This window comes from Scardinius erythrophthalmus (assembly GCF_964197995.2).
Source record: "Scardinius erythrophthalmus genome assembly, chromosome: 14".
In the NCBI taxonomy this organism is placed as follows: domain Eukaryota; kingdom Metazoa; phylum Chordata; class Actinopteri; order Cypriniformes; family Leuciscidae; genus Scardinius; species Scardinius erythrophthalmus.
Window position 1 is genome coordinate 35,574,768 of NC_138234.1, and position 20,648 is coordinate 35,595,415.

Below are 20,648 nucleotides of genomic sequence, written 5' to 3' on the forward strand. Positions count from 1 at the left end.
TCTGCTACATTATTCTGGCGCCACTACAAAGGCCCCGATAAACACTTTGTTCTTCAATCAGGGGTGAACAAAAGTGTTTGCAAACGGACTGATCCTTTGGTCCAGTATATTCGTGGTTTTACTCGTGTTCGACCTCAACGGACTGATCGAAAGAATTGAACCTCGTCAAAGAAGGTGAAGCCCCAGAGACACACCTATTAAATGTTAATCGTCACACATCAATGACAGCTTGAAGGAGTTTAACAGCCTGCACAAAGCTGAACCACCTAAGCAAACTCAAAAACGTTTTGGTTTGTCCAATTGAATTAGAGATGACAGCACACCTGTTCATTCTGCGATTTCGCTTGAGGTACATTGAAGGCACAAACTCTCTGATTATGCGCTTTCATTTCTGTTATGTATGAGAAACTGCAAACAGCAAACACTCCGAAGCTGAACAAGACGCTGCTACCCGTTTAAACCAAGCAGTGTGGACTAGCTAATATATCAGGGAAGTTAAATACATTTATGTAATGAACCTATGGCTTTAAGTTCATAGATTTTAGGGTCTAATTCCTATATGTCTTTAGGTTACTGTTTTGCATAGGGCTGTGACGGAGTTACACTGGCAGTTAGTTGTGTTTCAAACTCAGGTTTAAGTTTAAAGGTTAAACAAAATAAATAATGCAGATAGCAACCAAATGCCAATATGGAAATATTTGGGCTCGACTTTAACGCTTCACCAAAACAAGTGGATTTTTTGAAGAGGCGAGTGAAAGAAAGCAAGCAACAATTAGCCTGATTAAAACGTCAATAACAAAACAATAACTAGAATCACCAAAACCCGAGAATGATTCTGATTTTATTACATTTAGTGGAAGTGGCGATTGGTGTATGACAATATGCATAATGTACAATCAAGAGTGCTGTTTTCCTGAATACATCACGATTGAAAATGTGACACAAAAGTACAATAACAAGCTGCTATTATTAATGTCACTTACGTTTTAGACACATTGACTGTTTTTGTTCTGTTTCCGCAGTGAAAATAGTTCCAAACAAAGATCACAGCAGAAACGCAGATCTCAAAGCAACACTTTTATTTTACACACTGTTTTTATTACTGAATGATTCAGTGTTTTGAACAAAACGGTCGAAGATTCAATGACTCATTCATAAACAACTGACTCATTCCTGAACGAATCAGCCGTTTGAACAAAATGTTTGAATGAATGACTCAAAGAGGTGTCAGTTTGGTTTCATGTTTAAAAGTGTCATTCTTTCCAACATTTCTTATTTGTATATTTAAAAATATATATATTTAAAATAAAAAAAAAAAAATGCAGTTGTGATTTTTCAGTGTAAATGATTTAATTTTATTTGTAACAGCCCTTTATATTATTCTAACTGAAGTTATTGATCACATTTAAGAATTTGAAATGAAAGATAAAGCATACATTTAAGGAAAAAAAAAAAAAAACATTTTAAAAGTAAAAAAAAAAAGCCCTTCGGGTAAATATCACAAATATGCATATTTAAATACGTCAAGTGATAGGAAATATTGCTTCAGAATAAATTATATTTACAACAACACCATTTTTTTTTTTTTTTTTTTTTTTTCGGGCAAGCGAATGAGCGATTTACTTGTCGTGAGTATGAGCACATGACGAGCTCAATGTCGAGCCCTGTTTGCATTTGTGCCGAATGAGCCAAAAAATGAGGCTTATGCCATATATCGGCTTTGTATTATTTATTTTTGCAGTTTTTTGCCGTTATTTGTGTAGGAGAGTGCGAGAGGTGAAAATACGTTTAACTCGTGTCTCACCCTCTGCCAGGGAAATTAAACCGTTTTCTTTCTCTCTTTTAATCCTTCCATTGACACTTCTCCTACTTCCCTGTGTGAGCCGGTAACTGAAGTGTTTCTGCGGTGCGGGTGTGTGCCGTCAGCACAAGCTGCCCTGCGGATGACACCCGATCGCCCTCAGTGCATTCTCTCTCTCTCTGCGTCGACCACTTGCTTCCTGTTTCCTGTCTTTCTCCTTTCTGAATGTGTGTGGTGGGTGCATCGTGGAGTGTATAACTGCACATGTGACTCTTCCTTCTCTTCACTGACCCTCTGTGTGTGTTCTGTAGATGTACACCAACCGCGTGGCTATAGGTGACGACTTCATCGCACTTCAGCCTCTGTCCAGAGCCAAGAATCAGCTGGGCAAGATTAGGTAGAGTAGGAGAGACACTCTCACACTGCATGCGGCAGGAAAAACTAACAAGCATTCGAAGAGGAGCGTGAGATAAACAAGTCACCCTGCATGCGTAACCCGCTACCCTGCAAGTGCATGAGTCTGTAGGCCCGGTTTAACACAGACGCAAGCTTCCTCGTGCAGCACGGGCTTGAGCTCACTGCTCTTTGTACACCAGCGTATGAGAAAAGAAATGTTTTCCTGGACTGCATGCTCCCAAACCGATTGTATTGTTACTCTCTACCAACGAGCAGAGAAATGAGCTCCAGTCCAGCTACAGCAAGACATCATTTAAAACAAATCTGAATTTGACTGCTTTTAAACATTCCAACTTTCATGTTGTTGGGCTTCTTTTAAATTTCCCTCTTTGTTTCAAAACCTAGTGTCTTTTTGTGTACTTCCAGGCGAACCTTCTAAGGCAGCATCATACCCTCCTAAATCGAGATGTGGCTTTTTGGGTTTCTTTCGGTGAACAAATCTAAGAAGAACTTTGTGTGAAGAACATTTTAATAATCTAAAGCACGGGTTCCCAAAGTTGTCCATTCCAGGACCCTCCAAGAAAAGTATAATCTCTCTCAAGATCCCCCTAGTGAAAAGTAAAGATACCAACATGTATTTGAAATACATTTATTTAATGCGAAGTATAGACCTTATGTAGCCCCGCCCCTTTTCAGCGCTGCGCTCGTTGTCTTTTGACTTCCGGTCTGTATTTTCACAGCGTTTTGCGTGTTTATTAATGAACGGCTTGTTTTAAAATCTTCCCGGTCGACTGACATTTGTTGAGACATCTGCTTTAAACATTACAGTCCTCATGATAACTTTCGTTAACTTTACATTAAGTATATCCACTTAAAAAGCTAATTACTCATGGACAGCAATGCCATAGAAATATACAGAGCGACCGCAAAAACGGAAGTTAAAAGACAATATTCTAAAGATGGCGGCGCCCTCGTTTCTCTGGCGCATAAGGTCTATACTACAAATACATTTAGATATTTATGTATTTAATATAAATACCCTGCACTTGTACTATTAGTATACTAAACTGGTATACTGTTAAATTGCTTAATGCACTTTAGTTATCCAGAAACAGTGCTGAGTATATTTGATTGTGCTAAAGTGGAACTATTGCAAGTATACTTTAGATATAACGCTTTACATATCTTGCATTTAAGGACTGATATTATACAGTGATCATACAGTCCTTTATTAATAGTGATGATATAACACATTTTAGGCTTAATATTAAGAAATGTGCGTTGTTTAATAAAAAAGGACTCCAAATAAACTTAAATTATAATATTTATATCAGTAAGTCTCAAGCCGATATGTCAGTAAATATATTAATTGATTTGTAGTATGTGTAGTATGAAATACATGTATTTTAAATACATTTTGGTATAGTTTTTTTTTTTTTCTAGGGCGACCACAATATTTGAGATTAGAAAACAATTTGCATTACTATAAACTTAATCTTAATCAAAATTCCCCACAGTTTCTTATTAAACTCGGTGTTCAGCGCAGAAAACACTCTCATGCTCGTTTCGCATGTGTTCGTGAAACGTGAATGCTTTTTACAGACAGTTTCCTTGAGTGTTGGTCGGTAGCCAAATGCACACGAACGAGTGAAAACAACACACTATACATCTCTGAAAGACAACTGCAGTGAAACAGCCTTTCGTGAAATATGAATTCTCCGGTACAACACAGAATACAGCGCAGTGATTGGAGTGAATATCATTAATAATGCGGACCGAGCCTCTTGGCCATTCGCTGCGCATGTGCGAGCTTCAAAACACGCAGCGCAGATTTAAATAATTCAATTGCGGCCTTTGCGATTCGAAAGTCGCACTAAGCAATATCACGATTTCTGTTTAATTCTAATTTATCTGCAGCCAAGAGACCCACCTTTTCCCATCTGTGACCCAGTTTGAAAACTCCTGATCTAAAGTCCTGATCCAATTTAGTCCTAAATTGTAAGTCACTTTGGACAAAAGCGTCTGCTAAATGACTAAATGTAAATGTAGAGCCTTTTGTGGAACGGAAGAGTTCCAAACGTTCCAAATGAATCCAGGTTCCAATAAAGAACCTTTATTTGTTATTATCAGTGTAACTGAAATAACTGTAACTGAGGCGAGTCGGCTCACAGTTGTTTTCAGTCGACTGTCAGGTTAGCATGTTGCTACGACAGTAGCGTCTTTCATACAGCAATCCCGGTAAATTACCGTAGAATTCAAAAATGCACAAAAAAAGCAACCGCGTTCTGGATTTTTACCGGTAACAGGTCATCACACATCAGCTCCAAAGCTGGAGCCGTTGCTCTTTCAAAGGCTTCTGATTGGCCCAAATCACTTCTTACGTCAGCGCGTTCTCTGACCTCGTACGTGCAGAATACCGTAAATCTGCACTCACACAGCGTATATACCGGTGATTTAGTGGTAATGGGACAACTTCCCTCACTGGTAAATTGCAGAAACCAATTTTCCAATATATTTGAAAAGGTCCTGTTCACACATAATCTGTAACTGGTAATTTACCAGTAAAACTGTGTGTGTGAAAGGGGCTGTTGGCACTAAGCATAAATTTGTGGCCACATTTACCGAGATCAGTCAGTTCAATGGGAATCTGCGCGGTGAAGAATATTGCATTATATGGACAATAAATGTGTATTTAATGTCAGGTGCAAGTTTGGTGAACTTTGACATGTAAATTTGCTTCAAACCGACCAATAGCAAGACTCTTGGTTTGGCAATGTTCTGTATGTGGGCGGAAATTCATAATTAAGGAGCAAAGAAAAACTGCTGATCCACGATGGATGAGGTACTGATGTCTACTGGACCATTTTTGTACAAACCTGCACTTTAAAATGATAAAAAATCCATAAAAAAAGAGTCTGTTGGGAAGCAGTTCCTCAGGGTTGGTTTGTTTGCTAGGCAGCGGGAATAGCTTTAGATGTTTATCTTGACATCATTATTCCCAAATCATTCAGCGTATTCAAACACTTCTCTGTTTGCTCTCTCCGTAAAGATGATGATGCTGCCTTAGAAAGTGCCCTTGAAGTGCAGGTCACTAGGTTTCTCGACGGAGCCTTCGACTTGCAGTGGACGTGGGGCGGTTTCATGCTCGTTCACCTTTCTTCTGTTTTCATCCGTTCGGGAGACTTACCGCGTTGTTTTGTCCCTCCAGATGGAAGCGGATAAGGTTTCAGTCAGCTCAGAATATGACTCTGCTGAAATCGGGAGCAGAGGCGAGGACAATCGGCCACTGATCGCTGCTTTTCCTCCGCCTCTGGGTCAGCCCCACCCTTCCCCTAGGTAGAGCTACACCCACCCGACTGTGTGTGTGTGTGTGTGTGTGTGTGTGTATGTGTGCGGGGTCATGGCACACTCGTTCTCCCCGTGATGTAACCAGGAGCGAGGGCTGCTCTGGGTGGCACTGAGCGCTGGCATGAGTCTTAGACCTTTGTCTGTTACATTACCATCCGTTCAATGGACTAATCTAATCTCAAGTGCCTCATGTGTGCATGTCTTTATAATCATCTTCTTCATCTCCATCATTGTGACTTTGTTTTGTGTTAGCAATCACTTGTTAGTGTTTTCATCAACTTTATAAGTCATTGATTGAATGAGCTGCTGTTTTTCCATGAATGACAGCTCTGTGTGATCCACTAATGCTTTCTTTATTGTTATAATAATTGCATGTTTTTGTCGTACTACAGTCATGTATTACAGGCGAAACTCGAACAATTAGAATATCGTGCAAAAGTTAATTTACTTCGCTAATTCAACTTAAAAGGTAAAACTAATATATTATATTGAAAATTAGATGCAAGGCTTATGAACATTTTCAACATTTCTGAGATTTTGAATTTGGGGTTTTCATAAGCTGTTAAGCCATAATCATCAAAATTATAACAAATGAAGGCTTGAAATATATCACTTTGCATGTAATGAGTCTATAGTTTCACCTTTGAAGTTGAATTACTGAAATAAATGAACTTTTGCACGATATTCAAATTTTTCGAGTTTCTCCTGTACATTTGCAGCCAAATATGGTTGTCTCTTAATGTCGTTACAGTTTTTTAGTAATTTACTCCTGAAAAATTGTGGTAGCGACAATTGAACTTTAATTAAATGCATATACTGATGTTTAGCAAAACTAGTTGTTAGTGCGGTGTAGAGCTGCGTCTAACGATTATTTCGATAATCGTTTAATCTGGCAATTATTTCTATGATTGATCGGAAGAAAATCTGATTAAAAAATGTAACCTTTTGTTTTGTGTTGTCGAAACAATGTGCAAATTGAATGCTATGAAAACAAATGGAGAGAACACGCATTAAACGGCACACATATCTGTCAAAGCAACTCGCAGGGTAAAATAAAAAATAATAACTAAAAGTGTTCATCGAAAGCACTTCATATAAAGCTTTCTCGTGTTTTGGACGGCTTGGGTCGTGCTCTTTCCCCACGGCGGCTCATTCGGTGTCCTCCACTGTCTTCCAGATGTGCTTTGTCCATAGAAACGCATCTCTCACTCATTTAAAGTCTAGTGACTACAAATGTTTAATTATCAAATTGTTGATTTGTTTTCATTTTTGATTTTATCGTGTATTTTATTTTAAGTGTCACTTTTTTGGACACCAAAACAAATTATTTTTTGGTTTACAGTTCAGACTCCTGTATTCAGTACACACACACGCGCACACACACACACACACACACACACAGAGAGAGAGTAAAAGATCTGGTGAATCACTCACATGTTCACTGCAAACCCTAGTTTCACATCTGATTTGACTGGTTGAAAGCAGTTTTCACAGTTCTGGTGTGTATCGCTCGGGTTGACAGCAAGAACTCAAGCATTTGCTACTGTAAGTTGCAGTTTCAGCCACAGTTGTGGCTCTCTTATCTCTACAGATATTCAACGTGTAAATGTGATTTTTTTTTTTTTATTGCTAGCACATTTATTTGTAGCTGAGATGAAATGACAGAAGTGTAATTTTTCATCTGGAGGTTATTATTCATCAAACCCTCCAGCGATTACTGGACAGGTTCTGCTTTTGATCAGAGCTGCACGTATAGCTGACTCGTTATTTACAATCACACTGCGTTTAATCTTTCAGCTACTTCCTGCTTATATGGATTTTTAGCAGAACTACCATGTCGTGATAGCTAAATCTTTAGCCCAGCAAGCTCAGGTTTACAAGAAACCTGAAATCAAGGAAACATAGCTATTTCTCCCGTGGCTGAAGTGTTGGAGATTACTTGTCTGTCATTATAGCTCATGTTATTTGTGAGCTAGTAGGGCAGTCATTAAAACAACCTTTCCTCTAGAACTAAGTGTGCATGTACCCAAACTCCTCGTTTATGCATTAGTCAACAGACACATTTATCTCAGGACTGATAATTCTGCAAGGCATGCTGAAGAGGGTCAAGAGGGATTTAATGTTAATATTGGTGGTTTGCATAATGCCGAGTCAGGTTGCCTGAGCGAGATCGGAGAATTGACCTCCTCAGTTCGGCTGCACACACTCTTTTTCCTCTCTGAGTGGTTTTTGAGTGCATCTGATCTGAATTAATTCTTGTTGGATTGCTCAGGCTGTAATTTAACAAGCACGTCTTCAGTAATTGAGTATTGAATAGAGGAGTTAAGTGGAACTGTAATTTCTGTCCAGGCAGAGGCCAAGGATGTCTGTGTTTCTGAGGAGACGGCATCATTTATCACTTTAATCTTTATTTAAATTTTTTAGGTTATTTATTGTCTCATTTCAGACCTCTCGTGTATATGTAAATCCATGCACTGCATTTATGATTTGAGCTCAGTGTTTCAAGCAATGCCTCCCATTATTGGGATGTCCCGTATTCGAGGCTCGGTTCAGGTGTTATTATTTAAACATGGATCTTATTTTAACACTGTCTTCAAATAGTGTACAAATTGGTGAATCATTACTTTGTTCATTAAAAACAATAACGACTAATAAACGGCACAAATGCCGAATATTACATTACACAGCACATAAAGACCTTAGTGACCATCTCAAGTTCTCTGACAACATCTATTGAACTGACATTTAATTCATTGTAGGGAAAAAATATGTATCAACTTCAACTGTAATTTTCTCAAATAAAGTTAGTGTCTGAAAACTGATCAAACTAATATTTACTGAAAGGTTCTTTTAAGTTTATCACTACAAACCACAAAATAAAACGTGGCTTCATGTACTGAAAATAATGAAATAAAAATAATGAAACTAATCCACAACAGATTTCATTATCTGTAAGTAAGGTCTGTATGTTGTGCTTCTCACATCACTTTAAACCCAAAGTTTGCTTCAGTTTTAGCATAGACTGTAAAAAAAGATGGTTGATGTGTCTTTCCACTATAGGAAAATGAAGCGAGAATATCCTAGGAATGGCCGTTGAAATCTTGCCCTGATTCAGCCAATTGAAGTCTGCGCAGTAGTGATGAGGTGGCGCCGCGGTTATCAAGTTAATAATTAACTAATACCAAACTTATTCGGAAAAAACGACCACTTGAACATACATCAGGGTGATGAGAACTACCTAAATTGACAGAAATTTAAGTGTATTGGATGTTTTAGTTTGGCTCGGGTCCCATTAATTACATGTAGAGTGTGGGGTTTAAGACCTGTACTGCAGCCAGACACCAGGGGGCGATAGAAATATTTTGGCTTCACTTAGTTTTCAGGTTGTGTTTTTTCTTACTTCCACACTTGCTTTTTACATATAGGCTAGATTTCGTGTACAGTGTGCGTGACAAATTTCGTCATTACAGTATGCGCATATTGTACATGCTTAACTTGATTTTACAAACCGTGCATACACTGTACGCTCAGCTTGCGTATGCGCCTTTAGTTTATTTTTTAATTAGTTGGTTTACAAGTTGTCAACACTAGGCTGTTTCTTGTATCACAGTGGAAAAATAAATAAAAAACAACCTACTAGAACAGCACCAAGAATAGACGTACATGTTGACCAGTGCTTGTGTGAAGTGGTTAAGAGAAACTCGCTACTCTAGATTAAAAGAGTTCAACGTACATTTTAATCGCTTATATTCTCTGGACAAAAACAGGACAGATGCTGGACAAAGATAAAACGTTGTAATGTGCATGTGCTAAGTGTTCAAAACTGAAGTATACTTTGGGCTTTTCAGTTCTTAAATCCACGTTTCTATGGGCAAAGCTGTTTAATGCGTACAAGACCCCGCAAGCAATTACAAAATAAAGAGCGAGGCCCTTTTTAAACAACTTAAAAGTTTAGTTCACCCAAAAATGTTAAATTCTGTCATTATTTACTCACCCTCATGTCGTTCCAAACCTGTAAGACCTTCGTTCATCTTCAGAACACAAATTAAGATGTTTCTGAATTAGCCATAGACAGCAACGTCATTGCAACTTTCAAGGCCCAGAAAGGTAGGAAAGACCGTTAAAATACTCCATGTGATGACAGTGGTTCAACCTTAATGTTGTGAAGCAACGAGAACACTTTTTTCTCGCAGTGCTTCTGGGTTCTGCATCAGAACGCCAGCTCACTATTGACCGGCTCCTTGTGTCAGCAATTGAAATTGTTGAATAAAGTCGTTATTTTGGGGGGTTTTGCGTACAAAAAGTATTCTCGTCACTTTAGAACGTTAAGGTTGAACCACTATCGTCACATGGACTATTTTAACAATGTCTTTACTACCTTTCTGGGCCTTGAAAGTTGCAATGACGTTGCTGCCTATGTGGGATTCAGAAAGCTCTCGGATTTACAAAAATACCTTAAATTGTGTTCAGAAGATGAACGACTGACGACGAAGATGAAGTAATTAATGACAGAATTTTCATTTTTGGATGAACTATCCCTTCAAGCCCAATTTGTGCCCTTTTTGTGAAAGTGCTGTTGTACAATGTAAGACAGATTCTACATTTTGATGTGTAAAGAGTCTCCAATATGACAAAATTAAAGGGTAATTCTCGCCAAAATGCAACCTAGGGTATTTTTGTAAATCTACACGTGGCGAACTTTCGTTTAAAAGGATAATTACACAACATGAAACTTTGCTGGAAGTGTCACCAGGGGCTCTACACTTGAACTCGAGCATTGAGAACACTGTTTGTGTACTCAGAGTTTACTAAAAAGAAAGATTTTGAACAACTCACTGTAGACAAAACAATCCGTGAATTATGTGAACTAAGCTTTAGGAGCTTTCATCTTTACTCTCCTCCCTGTAACGTTGCATTCGGAGATCGACTATTTTTGACTGTCAAAATGCCGGCGGACGGAAACAACAACAGCAACAGTGAGTTGTTCAAAATCTTTCTTTTTAGTAAACTCTGTGTACACAAACAGTGTTCTCAATGCTGGAGTTCATGTGTAGAGCCCCTGGTGACACTTCCAGCAGAGTTTCATGTTGTGTCGAGCCTTCTTAGTGTTTTTAAAAATAGCCATTTTTAATGCTATCATAGAAATGCCCCAATCACTCCCATTCAAAAGGCAATTTGACCAAAAACGAAAATACGGTCAAACCTAAAAGTGGCGTTTCCCTCCTAATTATGCTTTTAAACTAAATTTGCCTCGGGTAGATTCACAAAAAGACCCCAGGTTGCATTTTGGCGACAGTTACCCTTTAAGACATCTAATCATTGCCCATTATGAACATCAATGAGCAAATGATCCATACAGAAATGTTTGTTAGAAGCTGTTTTGGTGTTCTGGCTCACCTCTGTTTTTCCTCTTGCAGTTTATTGAAGAGTACCAGGGCATCGGATGCGTGGACTCCATGTGCTGTTTCTCGGAGGGGCAGAACGCCTGCTCACGGCTGGGCCGGCTGGTGGAGCGCATGACGGGCCGGTGCGACCCCGCACGAGCCTCCAGGTGCGACCTCTCTCTCTCTCGCCTCTGCTGTAAACACATCTCCTACAAGCTGGAGCACGACGAGCCCGCGGCCCGGGACCAGTGAGGCCTCAAGCATTCCCTCATGATTACAGTGTAGAGCTTAAGACGGGTGCTTTCATTTGCCTTTTTAATGTTACAAAGATTAGCTAGAAGTCTCCAGGTACGTACTTATACAAGGAGACGTGAATCTGCCAACTCAGTGTCTTCGTCTTTCATCGTCTTCACCTTCTTTCAAGGTGCGTCCTTCTTTCCTGGTGTTCGTGTCTTCTCTGTGTTGCAGATCAATGTTCTCTGCTGAAGATCCACCTTAAATATTGTGCCTCCATAATCGCTGAAGTCGTCTCGTCTCGTCATCGCACCCGGTTATTAGCAAGGCAAACGTTTATCGCGCCAGTTTATGCAAGTATATGCTTGTCGAATGTTGGACTATATGACTTGATCCATGTCATTTCGTGTTCTGAGACGTTGCATCCCTGTTGAAGTGTTTTACTCCGCGTCTTAGTCTTTGCCTTGCGTGTGTTCCTCTCGGCGGAGGGGTTTGTGATGATGGCATGCGACTGTAATGCACTCCTAAGCCTCAGCTCTTAGCGTAATCGTCTTGACTGTCTGTATCCGCACTTTGAGAAGCTACTCCGCAGTGGTGAGATGAGGACACGGAGACCCGGTCTCGCTAAACACAAGACTCCGGCTCCAGTTTAACGGCTCGAACACTGCCATTGAAGCGCAGGGTGCTAGAGGAGTCTCTGCTCTGACTGGCCAGCGGGAGCCACTGGCTCATTTATTGCGAAGAAACAAGGGACCACATCGTGAGCGATTGAGTGAGACACTGGTAACTGTAGTCTTTCGAGAGGATTGCTTTTGTTCATCTTTTTTTTGTGTGTGTTACTTTTAACTCAAAGCCTTACGGAAGTCAAATCAGTCTGTGTAACTGCATGAGGGCAGCGTTTCATATTCAAGTATGTTTAGTAATCGATGTCCTTCCGAGACGTTCGTTGACCCTATTATTCCCCTCTCCGTCTTATGCCGTCTCAAATGAAGCATCTAAACTATTATAAGTTGTTGCATTTATCAATGATCTGTGCTGCTTTTCTTCCAGTGGTTCTCAACTGGTGGCTGTTTTAAATTTGTTAAAAGGAAGGACAAACGTTTCCCATATCGTTGGAGCTGATGGCTTTGTGAGCCGCGCTTCATGTAGCACTAAACGCGCTTCAGACAATCTGAGTTTGAGTCTTTTGCCGATCTCGTCTCCCACAATTCTCTATACAGTCGTGTCACATGTTGATTTATGTCTCTACATTCAGTCACTCTACGTTGGTTTGGTACAAAATCATTCGTTAATTGGTAGCATGGAGCCAACATGCCCTAAACAAACAGTGTTTAATTCACCTTGCGCAGCTTTGTTCAGTGTACTTTTGTATGACTTTGGTATGTCTACAGCAAAACCAGTTGAGAACCACTGCTTCAGACAATGAAAGAGATTGTTTACTATGGTATGAAGCCGGTAAGCCACATATATGCATACATTTACTGATATAAATGCGAAAACACGCTCTAATTTTTTTACTTTTTACCTCTTCAAGATCTTAAAACGGTTGTCTTCATCTGCAACATGTGAAGATGGTACATTTAATTTGCCCTCTTCTACTTTCCTACACGTGATCCAAAGATAATCGCATTACTGTAGCTATCGGTGTATTCTTGATCTTATATAGCATGGATCTGTTGATAATATGGCTGATGTTTTGATGAAGACAATGCCCTCTGGTGTTCACGAGTAGCAGGTCTGGCGTTTGAGGAACATGGCTTTGCAACGGCTCCGATCCTCAAGGGCTGCTTAATTCCACTCTATTTACAAATATTATATACATTTTATAGTAAACCTATATACACATATTTTTCTACAAGTACTAGATTTATGTTATGAATTGGTTTCTACTTATATACTGTAAATTATCTTAGTTTCATATATAGGTACCATACCCAACATATTATGCCTAGGAAAAGGTTAATATACTTTCAAGGGAATGTAATCTATGTGAATGTCAAGGCTGTGGAAGGATGTTGTGTTTATATTTGTTTATTGTCCATTAACCACACCCATTAACCCATCTTGCACTAACGTTTCCTCATCCATTTCTCCATTGGCTGTGACTCTTATCGGTTTCTTGCTTATCTTCATGAACTAAGAGTTAACTGGTTGAAGAGAGACTTAGAAATATACTCTTGTAACCCAATAATTAATAACTCATTCACACATTGGCAAGACCGTAAACTTAATCTTGGAGCTAAAGTTAGCCATTCCTCAGAGATTGTCAAATTGAAATGCATTTTAAACCATCGTTTGAAATTATATCTTAGACATAATAAAAGAAATTTGGTCATTTTAACCTAACAGGATGGATTTATTTTTATTTCAAAGTGAGATAAATCAGTTAAATAATAAGTCAAATCAAGTAATACCAAAATGTAAGGGCAGTTAAAGGGTTAGTTGACCCAAAAAATTTAAATTCTGTCATTAATTACTCAATGAAGATCTTTTTATTTAAACTGGAGAGATTTCTGTCCCTCCATTGAAAATCTGTTCACCCAAAACATTGGCGTTTGAGAAAGTCCATGAAACGGAAGCTCGACTTTACTCGATCGATGCGCGAGAACAAACCGCATTGGTTCTTGCAGAAACTGTGTTTTTATATATGTATGGATCAGTGTTACTTTTACAATGTCGACTCTTTGAAGCTCTAAATTGTTGGTGTACTAGACCGAAAGAAATCTCAGGTTTTATTAAAGATATCTTCATTTGTGTTACGAAGATGAACGAAGATGTCTTAAGGGTTTGGAACGACATGGGAGTAAAGGATGACAGAATTTTCATTTTGATTGAACTTTAAGGATTTTAAAATATATATATATATATATATATATTAAGACTTCTAAACTGTTTTTTTTTTTGTAATGATTGATGCAGATCTCGATATTTAGATAAAAAGGTGGTCGATATAATGTAGATTATAATGTAGTACAATTTAATCATTTGCATTTGTAATATATACTTAACACTTATTTTAAGGTGGCGTAGTTACATGTAACTACATGTACTTACTATAGTAATAAAATATTTTAATAGTAAATTATGTGTAATTACAAGTAACTAACCCTAACTGTAACTCTATAGTAAGTACATGCAGTTAATTAATATTACTAATACAATGTAACTACGTCACCTTAAACTAGTGTAACGTACTAAAATTCTAAATGAAATAAGACTTTAAAACATTTTAATCCATGATAGAGAGTCATAGATTATCCAAACCAGACTATCCACACTGTCCCCCTCACTGTTCGCAATTTCCTTGATACTTCCAGATCTTGGAGCGACACTGAGACCTTCTTCTCCAATGACCGGAGCATCCTGACGCTCTCGCCCATGGAGGTCTCTCATTGTTAATGCACCAGCCCCAGTCTGGAGCCTGAAGATGGCCTTGAGCCCTTGTCCAATCACCAGCCAGACTTTCACTGATGTCTCACTTTAAGAGCTCTGTTAATCAGAGCGTCACGTCACGTGTGATCAGCAACAAGGGATACGCGGAAAAACCAAAGGATGTGTCTGACTTGAACGTTTCTGGGTTTCCGCTGCTCGTAAAACCACGAAACTGTACGAAAAGGGCCGCCATCTTTCCTGAGGAAAACGAAGGGGTCTGTTTGAAGCCATAGTTCCCTCTTTTAATTGCCTGATTTTCAAGGTATTAAACGTGAGCGCAGTTGCTCACAAACCCGTAGCCTCCCACCCTAAGATGCCTACCTGTACTTAATCTGTACAGATGATCATGATGCATGAATGTTGCGGAGTTCTCGATGGAAACCTCGCATATATCGTCCTTGAACTCTTTCACCTCCGTCGGTCATGTGCCTGCATATCATTTCTCCTTTCCTGTCTCGCACATGCTAAATGTTCATTTCTAACTATTGCCATCAGTTAATTTATCATTGTTGCCGTGTTCATTGTTTTTCTGCTTGTGTTGCTAACCACTTGTCAAAGCTGTTTGATAATTTTCTTGTTTTGTGTGTATGCGTGTGTGTATTTAATCACATAAGAGGGCGTGGTCTGGGTTAATGTAAGTCCGGAGCATTGAGACAACCGTTTTAAACTTGCTTAGATCAACTATATTGAAGTTTATGATATCCGACTGCATGCTACACTTTGGTCAATCTGTCTCAATATCCCTGTAACAGAGGCCTAAAAGTGAACTCGACATAAACGCTCCCATTTTGAGGAGTCTAGTCTTGGGGTTTCTCTTTATTTTTGCTGCAAAGGCCAGAAATCTGGTGCCGTGACCCGGGTCAGGTTTTATGATGGAGAACGGTTACATTTATGAATTGTGGATTACTCTATTTTGGTACTTCTTCTTCTCTCTAGATTTTATTTGTATATCATTTCTCATGTCAATGTTGATCATAACTGTTTCAATTCTTGCGTTAAAATCAAACGGCTAAGTTGTTTTGCTATATAATGTGTTTTATATAGCAATGCAGTAAATGCCACTTGTTACTCAGAGACATTAGCAATAAGACTCGATCTAGACTGGAAATACCTGATCTAGCTGTGATGTCAATCATCCATGTTGCGGTTTCATCTTTATTTTGTTTTTGTGTAAACATATGTTCTTCTAATTGTACTCTCCTCACAGTGAATATGTTTATTGCTGATGTTATGAAAGTTCTATTTACGGAATAAATACATTTATAAAATCTAGTGTTTCATTATTAATCCACATTTCAGTTTTTGCACAAGTTCACGATGCAGAAGATATCTTATGATTGTTTGGATTTGCGAAAAGTGATTTTATTTTATAAGATGATGAAGAAAATCAGAACACTTAATTGGCTAAAAATGTAATCAAAACGGAGATTATTGAAGAGTTTTACAAGAAAATACTATTTCAGTCTTTCTACTTAATTTACTTAAATGTGTTTCTTGCCGTATCTTTGTAATTATGAGTGCAAATTGTTTCAAAGTAAATCCTACTACACCACTTTTTTCAGTGTAATTGTGAACTCTATTAACGGTGTCAATGGGGAACAAGACTCAAGAGACATCTCTGTGCTAATCCGAGTATTTTCAATAGCGCTCTGGCAACACCAATGTTTGAAACTACCCTTCAAACAGACTTGAACAGCATAAAGCCATCATCGTTTTCTCCATTTACTTCAGTGGTTTGGTTTTGTTGAAATGCAAATACTTGCAAATGTGTTTAATGGGAGAGATGGCTCGCCAGTCCACAGTCATGCTGTGGTGAACCCGGAAAATCAGCCAAGCGCTTCAGATGGTGGACATCCAGGAAAATGGGCCCAACAAACCCATCTTTATCTACCAAACGATGACATCATGGTACAAAAGTGACGGACTCAGAGAGACCAGTATGAAAACATTTTCATTTTAGAGGAAACTTCCCAACTGCAAAACTACAAGAAAGTTGAATCTGAAATCTCTAAAGACTGAACTAATTTGTAGTGCTTTCTTAAGATCTTCAATCTAATTTCTGATACATTTGCAGGTTTAAACCATCTTAACATTCTTAATCTTATATTACTTTGCAAAGACAGTATGACAATATAGCGACAGTACTGTGTCATATCATAAAATGTATATTAGGGCTGCATATTGCCAACTTCCTTATAATATACAGTAATCTAATACCCAATGGTAATGAATAAGTCACAGTTCAGTACATTGTGATGCATCATTTGAAAACCAACAAGAAATAATGTTATTTCAATGACCTATAATTTGTGACTCAATAATCCAGATCTTGCATACAACGGGAACTGGTTGTCTGAAATCGAATGCATCCCTATATAGTTGGAGAAAGAGTAGAACCAAAAGAGTATGTCAAAATACATATTATTGGAAAAACAGTGGGTGAAAAGTGCCTGTTCAGATGCCTGGCAAATCAATTTATTTGTTCCTCCAATTCTCTCTGACTGTCTGCACTATTGATCGCAAATGATCAGATAATATTTGTGTGTCCAGACATATCCGAACTATCTGCATGGGTTGCTTTGGTGATGATGTCGGCGTTCCCACGTATGTGACGAGGCTTTCAAAACCAATTCTGAAGAAATGGAGGTGCATCATCTCTCTCACAGTGCATAAGGAAAGCGTAGACTGGTGTGTATTGTGATGTTCTGGGCTGAAGTCATGGCCGAAATCTTTGGACTTTGTGTTTGAATGCTGTTTAAATTCTTCCGGCATTTCGCGAGACGCAAAAGACCATTTGAAACCTGTAAAAATCCTGTTGTGAAATCCAAATGTGAAAAAAAAATCTGATTTCATGTGTTTTTTTGCTGTCCATAATTTTAAAAATCTGATCTTTGCCGGCCATCTGAACAGTCTTAATACTTCAGGTGAGATTCTGAAGCGTGTTCACGATGGACACTTTACTATCCCATGAGGCCACGGGAGAGGGTTTATGAAGGGCAAAGAATAGAGTCACATGACAAAGGTAGTTTCAGAATGAGTAGTTTGGGTCGGGACAGGACTCATTCCCAGAGCACCACAGGTGAGTTGCGTCACCCTTCAACAACTAAAACACGATCCAGAGACGCTCATGATGATCCTTGCTCAAGCAACCCTGCTTTACATTTTGATTGACGTCTAAAAACATAATTTACCTCCACACTGACGTCCCATCGATTGAATGAAACAGCTAATGCCACTTCTGCAAAAAAATGATGACATTTCATTGTGAGATTCACCCATCCTCTCTCCAGGCCTTGCCATTGAAAATCTATTTCAGGATTGTTCTGCTGAAATCCTTCAGGATGATCAGTGGAATCTCATTAGTGCACATATATAATGCAGGCGAACTGTTTCTATTTCAAGAGAATGATCTTTCAGTGTTGACATGTTGAAGAATGATTGTGTGAAGTGTGTATTAATAACCGCACTGATCATGCATGCATTCAGTGTAAATTTACCCTCTGAAACTTGTATTTGAAAAACAATAGAAGCAATTTTTACAGGATACCAACGACTTCAGTGCCTTAATCATGATGGCACAAGCTCGACCCCTGACCTAAACACAACCTTTAATATGAATAAAATGTAAAAGCAATTTAAAGGGGGTTTTATTTTATTTAAGGTGTTGTGGAGGGGAAAAAAATGACTGAATTATGTAAATGTTATGGGTGATTCCCAGAATGTGTTTTTGTGTTAAAAAATGCCAAACACAGCAGTGGAATGAAAAAATAAAATGCTATATATATATATATATATATATATATATATATATTATTTTTTTTTTTTTATTAAACCTTTATCTTTGTAAGGGTGGTTTCTATAAGTGAATATATAACTAAAGCATTAAATATTGCAAAAAGAAGCAATGAGGCTTTTTAACACAAACAAACTAACATCTTGTTTATTCCTGGAAGCTTTTCTGCATGGTTTATTTTCCTGCCATTGTCAACAATTAGGTCCTGAGGATGAAGCGAGTGTCTCGTGTCCAATTGTTCCCGTGTCCCTGTGTTCCCGTGTCCAATTGTTCCCGTGTCCCTATGTTCCCATGTCCCTGTGTTCCCGTGTCCAATTGTTCCCGTGTCCCTGTGTTCCCATGTCCCTGTGTTCCAGTGTTCCCGTGTCCCTGTGTTCCCATGTCCCTGTGTTCCCGTGTTCCAGTGTTCCTGTGTCCAAGTGTTCCCATGTCCCTGTGTTCCAGTGTCCAAGTGTTCCCGTGTCCCTGTGTTCCCGTGTCCCTGTGTTCCAGTGTTCCTGTGTCCAAGTGTTCCCATGTCCCTGTGTTCCCATGTCCCTGTGTTCCCATGTCCCTGTGTTCCCGTGTCCCTGTGTTCCCATGTCCCTGTGTTCCCGTGTCCAATTGTTCCCGTGTCCCTGTGTTCCCGTGTCCAATTGTTCCTGTGTCCCTGTGTTCCCATGTCCCTGTGTTCCCGTGTTCCAGTGTCCAAGTGTCCAAGTGTTCCCGTGTCCCAGTGTTCCTGTGTCCAAGTGTTCCCGTGTCCATGTTTTCCAGTGTCCCTGTGTTCCAGTGTCCCAGTGTTCCCGTGTCCCTGTGTCCGTTTTCCAGTGTCCCTTTGTTCCCGTGTCCAAGTGTTCCTGTGTTCGCATGTTCCTGTGTTTCTGTATCCCAGTGTTCCAGTGTTCCCGTATCCCAGTGTTTCCGTGTCCCAGTGTTCCCATATCACAGTGTCCCTGTGTTCCAGTGTTCCTGTATCCCAGTGTCCCTGTGTTCCCGTGTCCCAATATTCTAGTGTTCCCGTGTCCCAATGTTCCCGTATCCCAGTGTCCCTGTGTTCCCATGTCCCAGTGTTCCCGTATCCCAGTGTTCCAGTATCCCAGTGTTCTCGTGTCCCACTGTCCCAGTGTTCCCGTATCTCAGTGTTCCTCTGTCCCTGTGTTCTAGTGTCCCTGTGTTCCCATTTCCCAGTGTCCCTGTATTCCCGTATCCCAGTGTTCCCCTGTCCCTGTGTCCCATTTCCCAATGTTCCCGTATCCCAGTGTCCCTGTGTTCCCGTATCCCAGTGTTCCCGTCCCTGTGTTCCCATTTCCCTGTGTTCCCGTTTCCCTGTGTTCCCATATCCCAGTGTTCCAATGTTCCAGTATCCCAGTGTTCTCATGTCCCAATGTTCTAGTGTTCCCGTATCCCAGTGTTCGCGTGCTCCCGTGTCCTATAGTGTCAGGTCAGGACATTGAGTCATGTCCCGTTACTGGAGGCAAACGGTGAGTACATGTCTGCAAGAGGAAGCTCAGGTTAACATCAAACAAGCGCCACACACACACTGAACCAACAACATCAATGAACACACAACCGTCTCATGCAGGCTGACTCAATCTGTTTCTCATCATCTTAAACACCTTCTCATCTGAAGACTAAATCCATTTATAGACAAATATCAGTTGTGTCTACTGTATGTATGCATTTAAAATTTATTTATTTGATGGTGAGCTGGGGCAGACAGTTCACAGTCAAGTGTTGGGTATATTAAAAATCATCCCAGGAATCGGCTTAGGAAGTTGAGTGAGTCAGGAATCAGGATTGTGAGGAGCTGGGATCTCGTCCAGTGGCTGAGACCTTGAGGAAGCTCAAATATGGAAGAGCGTTTCGGCCGCATACGAAAGTCATGCTTTGGTAAATCTGGTAACACTATTTCTCTGGTCCCTTTTAGACACGGTATAAAGAATGGATGGATGGATTATTTCCTATCGCTCACATACAACCAGTTACAGTTTTACTTTTAAAACATTGGCAGCAAACTTTAAATGGACTAAACATTACTTTGACAATCACTATGTTCTCTCTCAGTGTCTCTCTCATGAGGCTTAATTTTGACTTCAGTATCACATAAAAATTCTAAATTATGACCAAAAAAGGTACATATTAAGACAATTTTGACATAAGTCTTTATGACATAATTTTGACTTTTTGTTATAATTTTAGGGACTATCATAGCAAGGACATCAACTAAATTTTCACACTAAACATGACGCTGAAAATAACGAGCTGTGATTGGTTGCTT

The 20,648-nt window shown here is 39.4% G+C and overlaps 1 protein-coding gene across 6 annotated transcripts in view; it reads left to right on the forward strand.

The window, feature by feature from the left end:
* Window positions 1–15,859, forward strand: part of atp11b (ATPase phospholipid transporting 11B) — a 51,609-nt gene extending 35,750 nt beyond the window's left edge. Inside the window, exons 29-32 of one of the 6 annotated variants that reach the window (XR_014031462.1) lie at window positions 2,113–2,198; window positions 5,406–5,533; window positions 10,963–11,096; window positions 14,481–15,859. Coding sequence is in view for 5 of the 6 variants with exons in the window: in XM_081383830.1 (XP_081239956.1) it covers window positions 5,406–5,533; window positions 10,963–11,065 (231 nt within the window). In the remaining variant the exon portion in view is untranslated. Of the gene's footprint in view, window positions 1–2,112; window positions 2,199–5,405; window positions 5,534–10,962; window positions 11,319–14,480 lie in introns of those variants that run through there. The other 5 variants (XM_081383830.1, XM_081383833.1, XM_081383834.1 and 2 more) reach the window with 5 other exon arrangements.
* Window positions 15,860–20,648: the final 4,789 nt, after the last annotated feature.